Raw genomic sequence first — 15414 nt, 5'->3', positions numbered from 1 at the left:
CCCTCTCTCTCCACACCTGCAAAATAACCTCAGGGACAACGTGGCGCCATCGAACGCCAGGGCCGCCTTTTTCATTTTCACTTGAGCCCGTTAAAAGGGAACAAACCGCTCCGATTCTATCGAGTACAGGAAGAGGAAAGACTATTCACGGACAAATATTATTAAACACGCTCTGCTGTGGAGACTTTCCAGTAGCTTTTGGAACGGGATTTAATTAACCACAAGTGCATTCGTAAAATAGGCTAATGCACATCATTCCAAAATTCACCCTAGTGGTTAGATGGAGCCAATTTAGTGTTTAATTCAATTATTATATTTCTAGTCATACATTGGAAGGCCACATAAAAACATCAGAAAAGCTGCTTACATTTTCTTACTCACATTGTGTCATTAGCTAATCAGCGATGAGTAGGAAACAAGTATTTTATTTTTTGATGAGGTTATTTAATTGGGTGGTGCAGTGGTAACATACGCTAGCTCGCTACCACGAAAATCTGGGGTTATTATTAGGCTGTTCTGCCCTCCTTCCACAGACATGGCCAGTGTTAGATATTTTTAAGTGTCCGTATACTTATGGTGCTGGACGATTTGTCTTCATTACCTTTGAACACTGAATTGATAAGCAGAAAATAGACGATCTTTAGTGTTTGATTTTCGTATATGGAGACTCGGTGATGCCGAGGCCTTGTGAGCGAGTGTTCTGTCTGATGGCCGTTTCTGTGAAAGCTGCTGCGGTGCTGAGGAAGTAAGGTGTGATAAATCCACTTAGCACGCTGCTCGCACACCACCACCACCACCACCTCGCCGCCCTGATCCCTCACCGTCTTCTTCTCGTCTCCGCCGACCGAGAGACGCAGAGTCTGATGTCGGGGCGAGGCAGGTGATAATCTGATCGGTTAGTCGTTAAACTAAGTAACACGAGGTCAGTACGATGAACTACACGAAAATCCAGAAGAGAATGTACTGACTGAAAAAGGAACGAGGAGAGAGGTCCATTTCCAGTCGAAGAACACAGGAGAAAAATGGAGAAACTAACAAATTTAACTGTATTTTGAAACGGACCTTAACAGCAGGGATCCATTTTTTCAAAAGCTTCCCCTCCAGAAGTTTCTGTCATTTATCACACGCACAGACATTTAGGAAAAGTGTTAAAGTCCCTTGGCGCAATGCAGTGACGAACCCCGGACAGGATGCCCATCCCTATCTCTCAGATTTTATACCACGCTGATTTAAAGTTTTTCAAATTTGAGAATTGTTTGGTTTGCTGATATCAGTGACTGTACTCCATCAGTTTAACTTTTAATTAAGTAAGCACTTCTTATTAATGACATTAAACACTGTTGAATATAAAACCAACATTAAATATTAAACCGACTGTCCTGCAGTCGACCGGTTACCACCTCATAGCAACTTACTAAGATACATATACAACAGTGAGGTTGTTGTCAGTGTTTTATATCAACAGTAACATAACACAGAGATACATGTGTTTTTACAAAATGCCTTTATTTCACAAAAAGCAATTTAAAGCACAAGTAATGAACTCTATATAAACTTTTTTTTGTTCCTGAATAAAAATGGTAGCATATGCACATTGTGCTTGCATTGCAAACTGTGTCCAGCCTCTCTGGGCTCACGCCCTCTCACCTTTTTATTGCATATATCGATTCTTCTTGTGTGATTTATCTCTTCCACCTCGACTTTGGAAAACCACCGCAGAACCCAAAAAGTAAGAAACGCACAGTGAACAGTAGCTCTAAGAAAACGTGATGGACATCGTGGTGGTTCGGATGAGAACACAGAGGAGAATGAAAATAAATTAACAGAACTTTGTGGTTGTGCTTTGATGCTGTATACACACACAGCTTAATATATTTATTTAAAAAGAAGTCACATGATCGGTAGGTCATGCCGAACAAGGCGGGGTTGGGCTGGGGTAATAAAGACCGCTTTTCACATTTTTTATGTATTTCACTCGTTCGCAATTTACCATTTCCAGAAAACAATCCTGCAGCTTTAAAGATCTGCTCCAGATAATATAATCTACTAGGCTATTGGCACAGGACCACTTTCACTCTGCGCAACATTTCATTATTTTTGTAGCTTTTTATTAATGATTGTTCTTTTAAGTATAAACGTTTAAGTGAAAAAGTTGCTAAATCTGTTTTATTCCTTTTATTGTTTTATCCAAATAAAATAATGACAGATGTGATCTGAAAGCAATAAAGAATGGTCAACAAAGTGTTTCATATAAGACTATAGCAGATTAGGTGGAGGCGAACACCACAACGTGAGGTGGATTGGAGTTTCCTTTACCTAGTCGATTCTTTTCAGCTGAGCTGGAGCCAAAACTTTACTCGCCGTAACTTTACTTGCCGCACTTGTTCTAATAACGCATTATTGTTTTTGCATCACGACGTATTTTGAATATTAAAGGGGTGGGGGCAAAAATGCCATTCTCTATTGTGTTTGATTTTTTTTTGAGAATTCAAATGAATGAAAGCATGCAGCAAAATCAAAACTCCAGTCTTGTATCCATCAGCACTAAAATACACAAATATTTTGGCTCCCCCTATCAAGTTTAACTTTTTTTTTAATGATACTTATAAACAGCACCTCTTTACTATCCCTAGACGTCCATGAACGGAGGCAATTTCGGAAGAATCCTGACTGTATTGACTCCAAACACGACTGACGTCACTGGACCGCTGTCAGTGAACCCTGCAGATAAAGTTAAACGAACCCTTTGATGGAATGCGAACCATTCCATCGCGCGTGCACACGGTGCACCAAAAGATGCATTTGTACTTCAAGCACATTCGTTCTAAACCCTAAAAAACCGACCGCGTACCACGGCTGGAAACCGCGGCAGCGGTTGGCTAGCTCGCCGTGGGATTTACCCTCGGCCGTCACTCCGAGGGCTAACTCGGCTTCCCACGGGGATCTGGGCTATTTGAGCAGGCGTCGGTCCATTACAGCCCGTTCAGCTCTAGTTGTGCTTGGCTCGTCCTCCTTTCAGGTAGCTTTTCCATCGCTTGGCAAAGTCTCTGAAGATCGGCGAGTCGTCGATAGAAGCCAGCAGCTGCAGCTGGTTGATGTGTGTAGTGTGGTAATCCCACCGGGCGAGGTTGGGTGCCGTCCCTAACACGAAGTGGCGCAGATCGTAAATGGTTCCTGAACCGGTGTCGTAGAGCGGCACCATGGCTTTGAGAGATTCCATGCCTTTGGCGTAGAGCCGCGATGCCTCGCTCCCGTCCTCGTCGCCCGCCGTCTGTGCCAGATCGTAGAGGCCGAGAAGAGAGTAGACGAAGCCGTTGAGGACGAAAGAACCCGGCGTCGTGGGGTACTCCTCGTACCAGTCGTATTTGTTCATAAACACGGCTTTTACGCCGTGCTTCTCTGAGGGCACCTTATAGGGTCCGGTAGCACGCAGTGCCGCTTTCAGGTACTTCTCATCCTTCGTCAGCAGATACGCCCTTACTAGTGTGGACATGGCCTGACCCTGTGCCATTGCAGAGTACCAGCCGGGCTCCAGGGGCCGAAAGCCCTCGCCGAGCTTGCGAGTGACCATTATCGGCCAGCCGCCTCTCTCGTCCTGGTTCTTCGCCAGCCAGTCGCCGGCGGCGAAGAAGGCAGCCATGTGTGCAGTAGTAGAGATGGAGATGTTGTCAATGGCACCGCGGCCGTGCAGCACCAGCTTGACCGCACGCCGTGGCATGGTCTTGGTGGCTTTGACCGCTTTGGTGTTGGACAGGCCGATTCCTTTACGCAGGTCGGTGAGGAGGTCGCGAGTGACCGTCGTCCAGGTCGAGCGCGGACCGATGCCGTAAGTGATGGAGCGGTCTTTGAAGGCGATGAGCTGAGTGGTAGTGACGTAGTGAATCACAAACGGAGGGCCCTTCTCGGTCGTTTCCAGCACCACGGACACGCTGCCGTTGGAGCTGAACTTCAGGTCGAAGGAGATGATGAAGTCTTTTGTGTTGCCGAGAGGAAGAGAGACGCCCTCCGAGTTCTCTGTACAATCACAGAGAAACCACAGAAGTTTAAGCAAAGGCTATGACAGCTTTATTATGTGTATATATATATATATATATATATATATTATGTGTATACAACAAACTCACTGTAAAGTCAAAAATGACGACCGTTTAAATGATGTAGGTGGAGTTATTACTGTACACATTCCTATTATTTACAAGTTTTACATTTTGCACTAAAATTCTACTGCTCGTATGAGACTGAACAGATGAAGCCACATACACAAGACCCAATCTACTCCTTGTGCAGTTAAAAAAAAAAAACATTAGGATGTCCATCACAATGATAAAACGTCACGATTATTTTAAAACTGGGCTCAGTGGAAAATTAAAACTAAACCACATCACTGCCACCTGTGTCAATAAAGAGGGACAGAGAGAGAAAATGAGCAGTGAACGGCAAATTAATCAAGCAGGAGTTCTTTATCTGGTGAGTCTCATCAAGCCTTGCACAAAATAATGTTTTAGGCGTCGACACCAATTACTGGCCACCCGCGCAATAGGCTAATTCTAACGACTATCGATTAGCTCTGTGCTAAAAAGCCACGCTGTATTATCAGCAGCAAATACACATCGCCAGCACGAGCGCCGGCGCCTCTGGAGCCTCTGTTTCTGGCTGGTGGTTGGTATTGTGTGTGTGTGTGTGTGCTAGTTTTATTAAGCTGAAGATATCGATTCTGTGGGAGAGATGTGACGCAAAGCTGCTGATTGGAGAATTTAATTATAAGAATCAAAGAGCGCTGGGAGAAATTAAAAGTCAAGCTTTAACATTTAGGACCAGAGAAAAAAATGGACTGTTGTATAAAGAAAGTAGGCATGGACCTTTTGTAATTCCTCACCTTATGTTATTCATTTGTTCCAAGACTCACAACGCAAGCGGAATAAATCCATTTAGAAATGACCTAGACACCCTACAAACCCCTATAAGCAACTCCATACTGTAGCTAATACAAGTCCATTGACAGTTCAACATTTTACTGTCTTTTTAATAGATTTATATATATTATTTAATGCTAATGTAAAGAAAGAAATCACCAAAAGCCTGGTTTATAGCGTAAGAGGAAGGTAGTAGCGAGCTCAGATAATGAGTAAATAGCATTTTGTCCATTAAAGACGATTCATGTCTTGAACCCAGTGATTCTGGAATAGCCAGACCCACTGCAACCCTCAGCAAGACAAAGAATTAAAAATAATACAATGGTAATCAAGTCAGCATGGGGAGACCCAACCGGCCGACAGAACGGCTGGGGTTGCTTTAAACCCTGGATCCTAGCGTAATTTACTGCTGCACCACCTGAGAGCCTCGGTCTGGGGCATCTATTCCTAATATATTTCATACAAAACAATTAAAGCAAAACAATTTTTTGGCTACTGCGGTATTAAAGGCTCGCCAACGCACATCTACACTCGGACAGGATCCCCAATCCAGACACGATGCCCATCCTGACACAAACCTACTATTTTGATTTGAGCTTGGGACCAGCACTGAGAACCTCTGAATAGCTAGGCCGTTTTGGCCGACGACCATGTCTGTGCAGACGCCCGACAGCACCACTGAATCCCGGAACCTTAGCAGGAGTGGGCAAGCGCATTTTACCCATGTGCCACCCGAGCACATACAATTTAAAAAGACTATCGTTTTCTTTAAATAGCCGTAAAAACAAGTTGTAGAAAGGCAGAAGATGGGAAGGGCATAAGAAATAGAAAAGTAAACAGACAGAAAGCGATGGACGCCGCTAAGGAGCCTCTGTGCCAGTACCTGGAGCGTTGAAGAGGCGGATGGACGATGCGCGGGTCTTGTCGTAGCTCGTCGTGAGTGTACAACCCTTGGGGACGCTCCATGCGGTCGGTCTGCTGTCTCGGTCCTCAGCCGTATCGTACACCTCCACGTGGGGCGCTCGCTCGGTGAGATTCTTACTGTAGTGACTCAGACCGTACTGTGCAATCTGAATGGCATAGAAATAACCCTGAGGACCCCACTGAGTGGACAGAGGAACTCCTGCAGAAGACACAGAGATACAGAAAGATATTTCAAGGATTTAGTAAAACTAATTACAAAAATCACTGCTTGGACAGGACCAGGACCAAGCGTGAAATGTGTACAGATCAAAACTTCATCGGTCATTACACTCAGCGGCATTCTGGTATGGCAGTCAATTATTTTTTTGTTGGCATGCAAGCAGAGGCTAAAGTAAATTCCAACTAGCTAGCTATTTATCTTCACTGATAAAAACAGTACGTTTTTGAGTTTTTGGTCTGTCGGTCCTGGAAACAACGGCACAGCCAATAGCCAAAAACAATAGCAGTAAGATTGAACTGTTTTTCAATTGTATTTCAATGTTTTATTTTATTATATTTGTCTTATTTTCAGTGAATTAGTGTGAACAACACCCCATTGTATTAGATTAGCCTAAAATATATGCAGTTCTACGGGACCATGGGACGCATTAACAGGTTTCCCAAACATCCTTACGGGGAAAAATACCTTGAAACTCGACGTCCTTTAAACCCGATGCCACTCCCAGAACCGATTGACGTCGAGTGTCAAGGTACCGCTGTAAATTTGACTTGACCCGTGTTGAAATCAGTGCTTTAGAAAGGAGAAGGTGCCTCCAAAAAACAGAAGATGGCTGTGGCTGGAACATTGAGCTGTAATAAGCCTTCAGAGGTGTTTCTGACCGAATGAATTATCTGACAGCTTTAAAGTTTGTAGTGCCGCATAAATCAGGCTTCAAGGATGCCTCCCTTACCTAGCTTAAGAAGCTGTCAGAGCGTCCGAATAAATAACGAGCCAAAGGCAGGACACATAAGCTACGTCACCGCTTTATGACTTTGTTTGAGGCATTAGGAGCACACACCATCCAAGACGACAAAGAAGACAGACGCAGATAAATAGACCGAACAGCAGGAGAACATAAACACTCTAATGAGATCCACTGCATTCCTCAAGGCAATTTGTGTATGTGTACCAGCACACACACACACACACACACACACACACACACACACACACACACACACACACACACACACACACACGAGGCTGGCGTTAGAAGTTAAACACAGGCCGTGGAAAAAGGTGTCTGGCCTAGATTCTATTTCCAGCGCTCCATTTGTCATGAACAGTTACAGAGACTTGATTCATCTCGCTTCTATTTTACAAATTTTCTTTTCCATATTCTTCTCATTATCCACCCCTTCTTCTCCTGTGTTTTCCTTCTCCTCATTTAGCAGCAGAGCCTGGAGAGTGTGTGTATCCTACCACGCTCCAGCTTTAATAATCAACGTCTCCAGCTCCCAGTACTGCATCTAATGTCTTATTACCTTCAAGTAAAGAAACACAGTTCCACCACTCCACCGCTGGAGCTTCTTCTTCAGAGGTCACTTCTACCGATACACGTTTGTTCCTTCTCCGCTTTTCTCGTCTCCTGTATTACGAACACACACTTCGTCTCTAGTTTTAATTCAAATACGTGCATGTAGACCTGCTTTGTTCTACTACTGTCATGTTCAGTGATTCTAATATTCCTACATACAACCCTAATTCCAAGAAAGCACTGCCCTGCCCTATGTTGTTAAATAAAATCATTTTATTTTAAATACCAGTATAGTAACACACATTCTTGCATACATTTGCAACCTGATCTCTCAAAATAGGTTACTCACAGAGAACAACTGGGTCAAACATCAAATCAACCCCTCATAGATCTTCCTCCACCTCCCCAGTGCGGCAATTAATACAGCTCAGCTTTTTAAAACTCACAGAAGGTCCGTAAGCCCACATCCACCGCAATGAGTATGGGTGGCACGGGAAAACATGCCAACGCACCCACAAAATTGGCCAGGGATGAAATGAGAACACTGGAGTCGTTTACGCTCCATAAGGTTCGCCCAGATATTAAATCCATCTCCGTTATAAGACGACCCAATTTCTCCATCAAACACAAAAGATTACGTTACAGACCGGCCTCTGTAAGATTCCACTGCAGGGAGGAGAAGCTCAGCCATTCAGCACTCCGAACGCACTGGCACAAATTTGATAAGAGAAATGTGAAGAAATAATCTCACGGTCTCTATTAAGATAAAACCACAATGGCAGGAAATGTATATTTGAATTGCTGAATAAAGTGCCTGCTAATTAGAACTTGGCTGAATACATTTAGGCTTCAACAATTTTTCTACAGAGTAATGAATAAAGATATGACCTTCAAGCCTAGAAATAAGCCTAGCGCAGGCCTGGTATAACACTCCAGTCATACAGAACCGCTTACAGACAGGTTTACTGACAGGTTTACCCTAATTCAAGGCTCAGGTGTGTAAGAGGGGAAGTTTTCCAACTGTGAGCAACGCAAGTCGACATCTCAGGTCTGACAATTCCTAAGAAGTTATGTGAGCCAGAAAAGATGCGCCGACTGATATTTCAGTGAGTTAATTAAAACACCGAAGTGACAGGAAGAAAAAATTGGACTCAACTGAGAAAACAAAAATAAAAAATGATCCTAATTAGAGCAATTTAGAAACGAAAAAGTCCACGATCACACATGCCAGGGATTAAATTCATTAAATGTGAAACGCTCCCATATATGAGCAATCCCTCTGAGACAAAGTGAAAAAGCAGAAGCAGCTAATAAATGAACAATTATCTAAATACAAATGTATTAAACTGGTTCTACACTATGGAGAAAAGTATTGGGACACGAAGAGAAAACATGAAGAAAAGCTTGGTGTGAAGAAACTCCAGTGTCCCGCACAGAGCCCTGACCTCAGCCCCACTCAACAGCTTTGCAATCGAGGCTTTCTTGACCAACTTCAGTGACCAGCCATACAAGTGCTGTTTTGACTAAATAGCCACAAATTCCCATAGTCATACTTCATAAGTCTTGTATGAAGCCTTCTCAGAAGAATATCTGTTGTTGTTTGTCACTCAATGTAATACCAACAAGCTCATGGTCAGGTAAATAAATAAATTTATTTTTATCACTTATGTTTCTATAGTGTAAAGCACCTGTATGTTAGCCACTTTATTTGCAGATCTCTTATTAGATCCCGTAAAATAACACTGTAAAAGAGCATTTTTTACAGTTATTATTTTTTGGTTTGTTATTTTAAAAGTGATCTTTATTTTATTTATTACTGTTTTTTTTACCCACATAATATTTGTATTGTTTACTGTGAAATACAGCCAACATAGTTTTACTCATGCAGTTATTTTATTTATTGTTTTCTAACTGCAAATTGCAGTCAGTGTTGTTTTATTAACATAATACATAAACAAAGGATTGTGCTTAACGGCATTGTTGCTTTTCCCACAAAAGCATTTGCAAAATAATATAGCAATGCAGTAATTTTTGTAGCCACAGTAAATAATGTGCTATGTTCTACGTAATATGTGTATTAAACACAAATCACCCGTATAATATAAACAACACGTTAACAAATGAGAAGCTGTGGTTGTTGCAAGACCCTTGTAAATAAATAATAGATGCTTCTTCTTTAAAACCATGTCTTTTTTTTTTTTTCCAATGGCTGGATGCAAGCTGAGAGAAATATTTCCTCATTGTTTTTTTATTTAAAAAAGCTACACAAATAACGCTTTACTCCCAAACACCATTCTGAATATGATGCCATATTAGGCAACATTTTATTGTCATATTCTGTTCTATGTGGAGGATTTGCAGCGCTAAAGGAAAATGGATTTGCAATTTAGACAGCAACGTAAACACAGACAAATCATTTTCAGTGGCGGCTGAGTGATTACTTGCTGAACGGCCAATCAACAGTAATCGATGTTTTCAAAACCTGTGTGCTGTAGTCTGAGCTCTTCTGTATCGACGTGGTCCATCACACACTTTACTGGACACTGAGATGGACCACAGACGCTATTGTACCTGGAAAAAATAAAGAACTAGCAGAATTCTTCATGTCCAAGATTCTGTTCGTTCGTTCTCTGCATCACAGATTTCAGCATTCAAATCCAACTAGCTTTTCTTCATTAGCAGTTTGTAGCTGCAATAATGATAAAGTTAGCTACACATTTACTCACGATTACTGACTCGTTTTACACGATCGCCAGATTTGCTGATGGTGGCGGAGGTGGGCGCCGATGCCCCGAGAGAGCCCTCCCTCATGGCCGTGGCACCTTCTGGTTCTCATTTTAGTTATTACGCTGTGATAATTACGGATATTGAAACCTCACGGTACAACTCTGCAACTCTGACGTCTCATTTGTAATGATATTTTCTTTTTTGAACTACACCTTTGTTTTTTAACTCTAGGTTATTCTGACGTGTACCTATTCACCCACCTGAGGCTGAAGCCTGTAGGTTTGAACCTGCTTATGGCACTCACAACGTCCAGACACTCAATCAGCCCGAGTAACTAGTTAGGGTGCGAGGCATTCGGCAATGGAAAAGATTCCTCTGATCAATCTCTTGATCTTCTCCCGTTCCTTCACTATTCTTTTTACTTGCTTATAATCGGAGAAATAGAAGATGCATGTTCGTACAAGAACAAAAAGGTTCTTCATTAGGTTTGGGGTTACCACAATCAACTCCTGTAATCTGGGTGGATCAATCACGGTTTCATTTGCCTAATGTGGGTCCATTGACGGCCTATTACTCATGAGACGCTAGGGGTGGATTTACTTAAGCCGGTCTTCCTGGAAAATCCTCACCGGGGCTACAGGGCTAAACGACTATTAATGGCCACCAGCAGCCTCCGGCCGGCCTCTGTCTTTATCCCTTCTTCATCTCTTTTGTTTTGCTCTACTTCTCCTCACCTACATAACAGAATAAAGTCTAGGTTTAACATCCTGTTCAGAATGCAGGCTTCCACCCTAAGAAACAGATCTGTGCAATGCTTAACACACTTGTCGATGGTGGCGGAGGTGGGCGCCGATGTCCCGAGAGAGCCCTCCCTCAGGGCTGTGGCACCTTCTGGTTCCCTTTTTAGTTATTACGCTGTGAAAATTATGGATATCGAAATCTCATCCTACTACTCTGCACAACTGACATCTTGGGTTTCTTAACCCAAGGTTTTTCTGACGTGTAGGTTTGAACCTGCCATGGCACTCACAACATCCAGAAACTCAATCAGACCATATTCTACTACAGATAGCTTCTTAGAACCTTGGTGCTTTTTTAAAGAACCAGCGTTTACACCAGTTTTTGGGAGCCAAAGATGCATCATCAACGGTGGGTGTTGCACAACAGAAGTAAATAATACTAACATGACAGTGAAGAACACTGGAAAACATTAAGCGCAGGGCAGGGAACACCTGGACATGATGCTAATTAATCACAGGTATTGTAAATATGATACTGACATTTCTATGATAAGTGAAATTTACAAAAAAAATTGATTATAGACTGTAGCGATAATGTTTTGAGGTTGCTTTTTTTTTTTAAAGATAAATGTAACTCTAATATAACTATGACATGGCAAAACTTAATCAGGAATTCCTCTTTATAATTAGTAATTAAGAAACAAACATACCTTCCACACCACTAATGCACTTCACTCGGTCCCGGACCTCCACGTTGTACCCCTCGAAGGACATGAAGACTCCATTGGGGCGGTAAGGCTCCCTTTGAGCGTACACTTTGGAGTAGCTGTGCGAGAACTCGAAGCGATCGTAGCCGTCGTACTGCACCACCTTGCCGTACACCTCGAAGTATTTCTCCACCCAGCTGAAGGGCAGATAGACCTCGGCGCCCTCACGCCTGCCTTTGACGGTGACATCATCGTTGATCAGACAGTCTATCTCCTCGTATCTGACGCCCCCTCCCACCACGGGCGGCGCCTCGGGAGGCTGAGCCTGCTGCTGCAGGTTGGCGGATCCGGTGCTGGTCGGTGGCAAAAAAGGCCGAGGCAACGAGTGCAGCGCTTTCTCATTGGTGCACCTGTTCCACAGCACCACCGTAACCAGGCTTAGCAGGGCACAAATCACTATCAGGGTCTTGTAGTGGACCCGGGAGGCAAGGCAACGCATCCTCACTGCTCACCTGAGAGGAAAACACACACACACACACACACACACACACGTAAGCATTGCACAACAGCTAAATGGAATGCATTTTACTGAATATATGCAACTGCAAAAAAATTAAGGCCTCATTTCGATAAATGTCACGATTACTCCTACTTAATCCACAAACAAGTGTATTTTTATGTTTTAATCCATTTTCTTCTGGCTGCACCTGTATTTTTCTGGGTCACCACAGCGAATCATTCTGCTTTGCATATCTGATTGATCCGATGATTATTTTACTACAAAAGAGTCCGTGGCCCGTTGTTGTGTATGTTTAACTTCATCTGGCCCCTAACAAGAAAAGTTTGGACACCCCTGACGTACATCATATTACGCATGCTTTAAAAGGTCTAATCAATATCACTTCTTAGCCCATGAATACGTAATGAGCAAGGGCAGAATGAAAACAAAAACGTTCAGCAGCGCAGCGAGCGGTTTTATACAGAGGTAGCAGCCATCGGCGTCAGTCGGTTATTATTCCGCTCGCTAAATCTGACGGAGAGCATCGGAGAGCGAAGGTGTCTACGAAAAGTCTCAACCAGAACGACATTTTTCACAAGGGACCAAATTACAGCTGCACCAGTGACAAGAGGCTGGAAATACATCAGGTCAGAGGCACCGAGCGGTCTCCAAAACTTGTCAGAAATAAAGGGCTCTAAGAAGCGAGACGAATGGCACGACGGATCCGATTCCAGCTGCTTTAAATTCATCCGCTCGCTGATGACAAACAGCGGCTCTGGTTCGGTCTCCGAGCGGCCGAGCATACGAACGAGGCGGCAAACAATGTCAATCGTTGGCGGCGGCTTTTACCTTCCATCATCTTCCTGGCATTTCATTTGCCTGGCCAGAAATAAAAATCAATAGTCTGAACACTGCTGCCTCCCACCACTGCTAATTACTAAGCTGGCTCATGCGGTGCAAATACGCCAGTAACAAAGGCTGTGACTGTGAAAATCGTTACGCTCCGCGCCTGTGCGTAGGCTAAGCCAGGCCTAAGGTGAGCAGCCAGAAATTGAGCATCAATCACACAATGGGCTCGATCCATCTAGCTAAACCACGAGAACTGTACACAGAAAATTAAACTGATTGACCTGGGAGGCTTAGCTAACGAGCGAGTGAGGATTAGCTGAGAGTATAACAATGACAGACATGCCAGGGGTTTGTTGCTGGACAGCAATTAAGCTTCACTTTAATCCACAGTGGCATCGTAGGCCGTAAATTACATCAGTTTTCAATCAACAAGGTGCCTGGGCTGGATTCCTAGCAGGTGTCAAACCTGGAACTGTACTGTGGTTTTCCACTGCTGGTTCCCGGACAGGAAAAATATCACTTCTTCCAGTTGCTTTTATAGCAATTTTCAGTTAGAATTTCATTAAGGATAATAGCTTTACCAAAATAGTGATCTCTCTACATATATGCATTTTACATCATCCTACGTTTTCGAGAAGAAGGCATTTCTAAATTCCTAGATTGCCTAAAATGCTCCTACTGAGGTGCCTTAATTCCAAGTGATAATCGGACTGAATAACGAGGGAGCGTCCGATGCTTCCTTAGCAGTGAAGGATCGATCCCAGAATGAAGTGCCCTCGAACCCTCTTAATTATGACAAGGTTCCCATGCAGCCAGTGTCTTTAGCCCTGACCTTAATCCAACCAACACCTTTAAATCAATCCAATAAATAGGAGGTTTAACTGCATGAACCTTCATTTCAGAAAATCGGTGGCTATTTCAGCAGCTAAAGACTCAAAGTCCACTTTAATATCCCCGTCTTTAGTGGTTCAGGAGGTACACTAAACCAGAACCATGCCCAGCTCAGAAGTAGGGCGAGCGCTTATACCCAGTCTGCCAGAGCCCGAGATCGTCAAATACTCCTGCATTAAAATGTATGACTTGTATTTAATAAAATGGCACCGCAGATCCAGAAAGGAAAGATCTGTGCAGGATGACCTCTTGCTTGCTCATCTACAATCCAATTCTCCTTCTCCTCTCTAACCTCGGCTCAGGCGGCGGCACGGAGAGACACGAGCAGCTCGGCTCCTTTCTAAAGAACTATAAATAATCTGATCTTTTCGCTGCTTTCTCGGGAAAAGAGTTCACCACTTCTCCACCGCTTCTCCCGGCAGTGGGGGTGGGGGAGACAGGATGTCTGAGTGCTGGACGGAAGCTGGTGGAGTCAGACCAGGCTGTTTCTGGAGAAAGAAGCTGACCAGCTAAGGGCAGGAGGCATCTGCGACCGGCGTAATGATTTATATCCAGAGCGAAGGCAAGCCCTGTGTAATCCCGAAATGAGAAACGTGTACAGATGTGTCCCGCACGCCGAACTTCAGTCTGAAAAGCAGAGAACATGATGACCGCAAAGTTTTACGCACGGAAACATGGAATTTATTTATTTATTTATTAGGATTGAGAACTCCTTTTCTTTAAATGTAAACTGAACTAAAGCTGCCCCACTGTATTTACAACCTCACCAGTCTGATTCACGCGCTTCTATTTTACATCCAGTGAATCTTACTTAGCCACAGATCCATCACCTTCACCCTCTAATTCGCCCTGCTACCTCATATCCTGATACATGGTCACCAAAAGAAGCCAAACGTCTGAGCGACCCGGTTGCGGCTCCAGCACCACCGACCGTCCTTCGCTCCTGGCAGTCTGGGTTCTGGGAACACTGGGTCGTATTGTGTACTGATAATGGCTGCCAGTGGGGGAACTGAGGATGGAGCTGGCACAGAGGAACTGGGATCAGTGAATGCCTAGCTTTCAGACTAGATGGCACCACCGGCCCCACAGATTTACACCAGAGTCTGCACGCCTGTCCCATCCACTCAAACCGGCAGCGCGCTTTCTACGTTCCCAGAAATAATGCTGACGGGGTTTAAGGCTGTGTCTGTGAACTCAGCCTTAGGAATGCTCGCACTGACAGCTGCATTGTTTTTAAGAGCCCGATGCGTAAAATAGGAGCGCTATGGTAATCACAACCAATTTTGCTCAATAGAAGATGAGCCTTTATAATTAAGAAACCATCGTGAAGTGCAAACAGGGGCTGATTACTTCACTCGAAGCAAATTTGCAGAAAAATCATGAACGCTACAATACTTGTCATTTTAACGATTTAAATCCTAAAATAAACTTTCCGCAGAATAAATCCAGCACTCACTTCACACAGAAGGCTGCGAGGAGTCCCAAGCTGAAAACTAGACCCACAACAGTCCTAAAACTGGGACTTAAGGCAGGAATTATTGTGTGGCAGCAGGTATGCTACACACTGAAAGCATACCAGAAATAGTTTGGAAAAGTAAAAGCCATCAGAACTCTACACTAAATCATTCCAGTGATGTATAATTCATT

The 15414-nt window shown here is 43.6% G+C and overlaps 1 protein-coding gene across 2 annotated transcripts in view; it reads right to left on the bottom strand.

The window, feature by feature from the left end:
• Positions 1–1489: 1489 nt before the first annotated feature.
• Positions 1490–15414, bottom strand: part of glceb (glucuronic acid epimerase b) — a 41078-nt gene continuing 27153 nt past the window's right edge. For both annotated transcript variants that reach the window (XM_062989524.1, XM_062989523.1), the window contains 3 exons: positions 11532–12040; positions 5797–6036; positions 1490–4014 (listed from right to left, as the gene is read on the bottom strand). In XM_062989524.1, the coding sequence (XP_062845594.1) occupies positions 2990–4014; positions 5797–6036; positions 11532–12027 (1761 nt within the window). In that variant the 5' untranslated portion in view covers positions 12028–12040 and the 3' untranslated portion in view covers positions 1490–2989. The remainder of the gene's footprint in view (positions 4015–5796; positions 6037–11531; positions 12041–15414) is intronic.

Source organism: Trichomycterus rosablanca, chromosome 27, assembly GCF_030014385.1.
Source record: "Trichomycterus rosablanca isolate fTriRos1 chromosome 27, fTriRos1.hap1, whole genome shotgun sequence".
Taxonomy (NCBI): Eukaryota; Metazoa; Chordata; class Actinopteri; order Siluriformes; family Trichomycteridae; genus Trichomycterus; species Trichomycterus rosablanca.
Note: the sequence above shows the minus strand (reverse complement) of the source record. Positions and strands in the feature narration are given on the sequence as shown.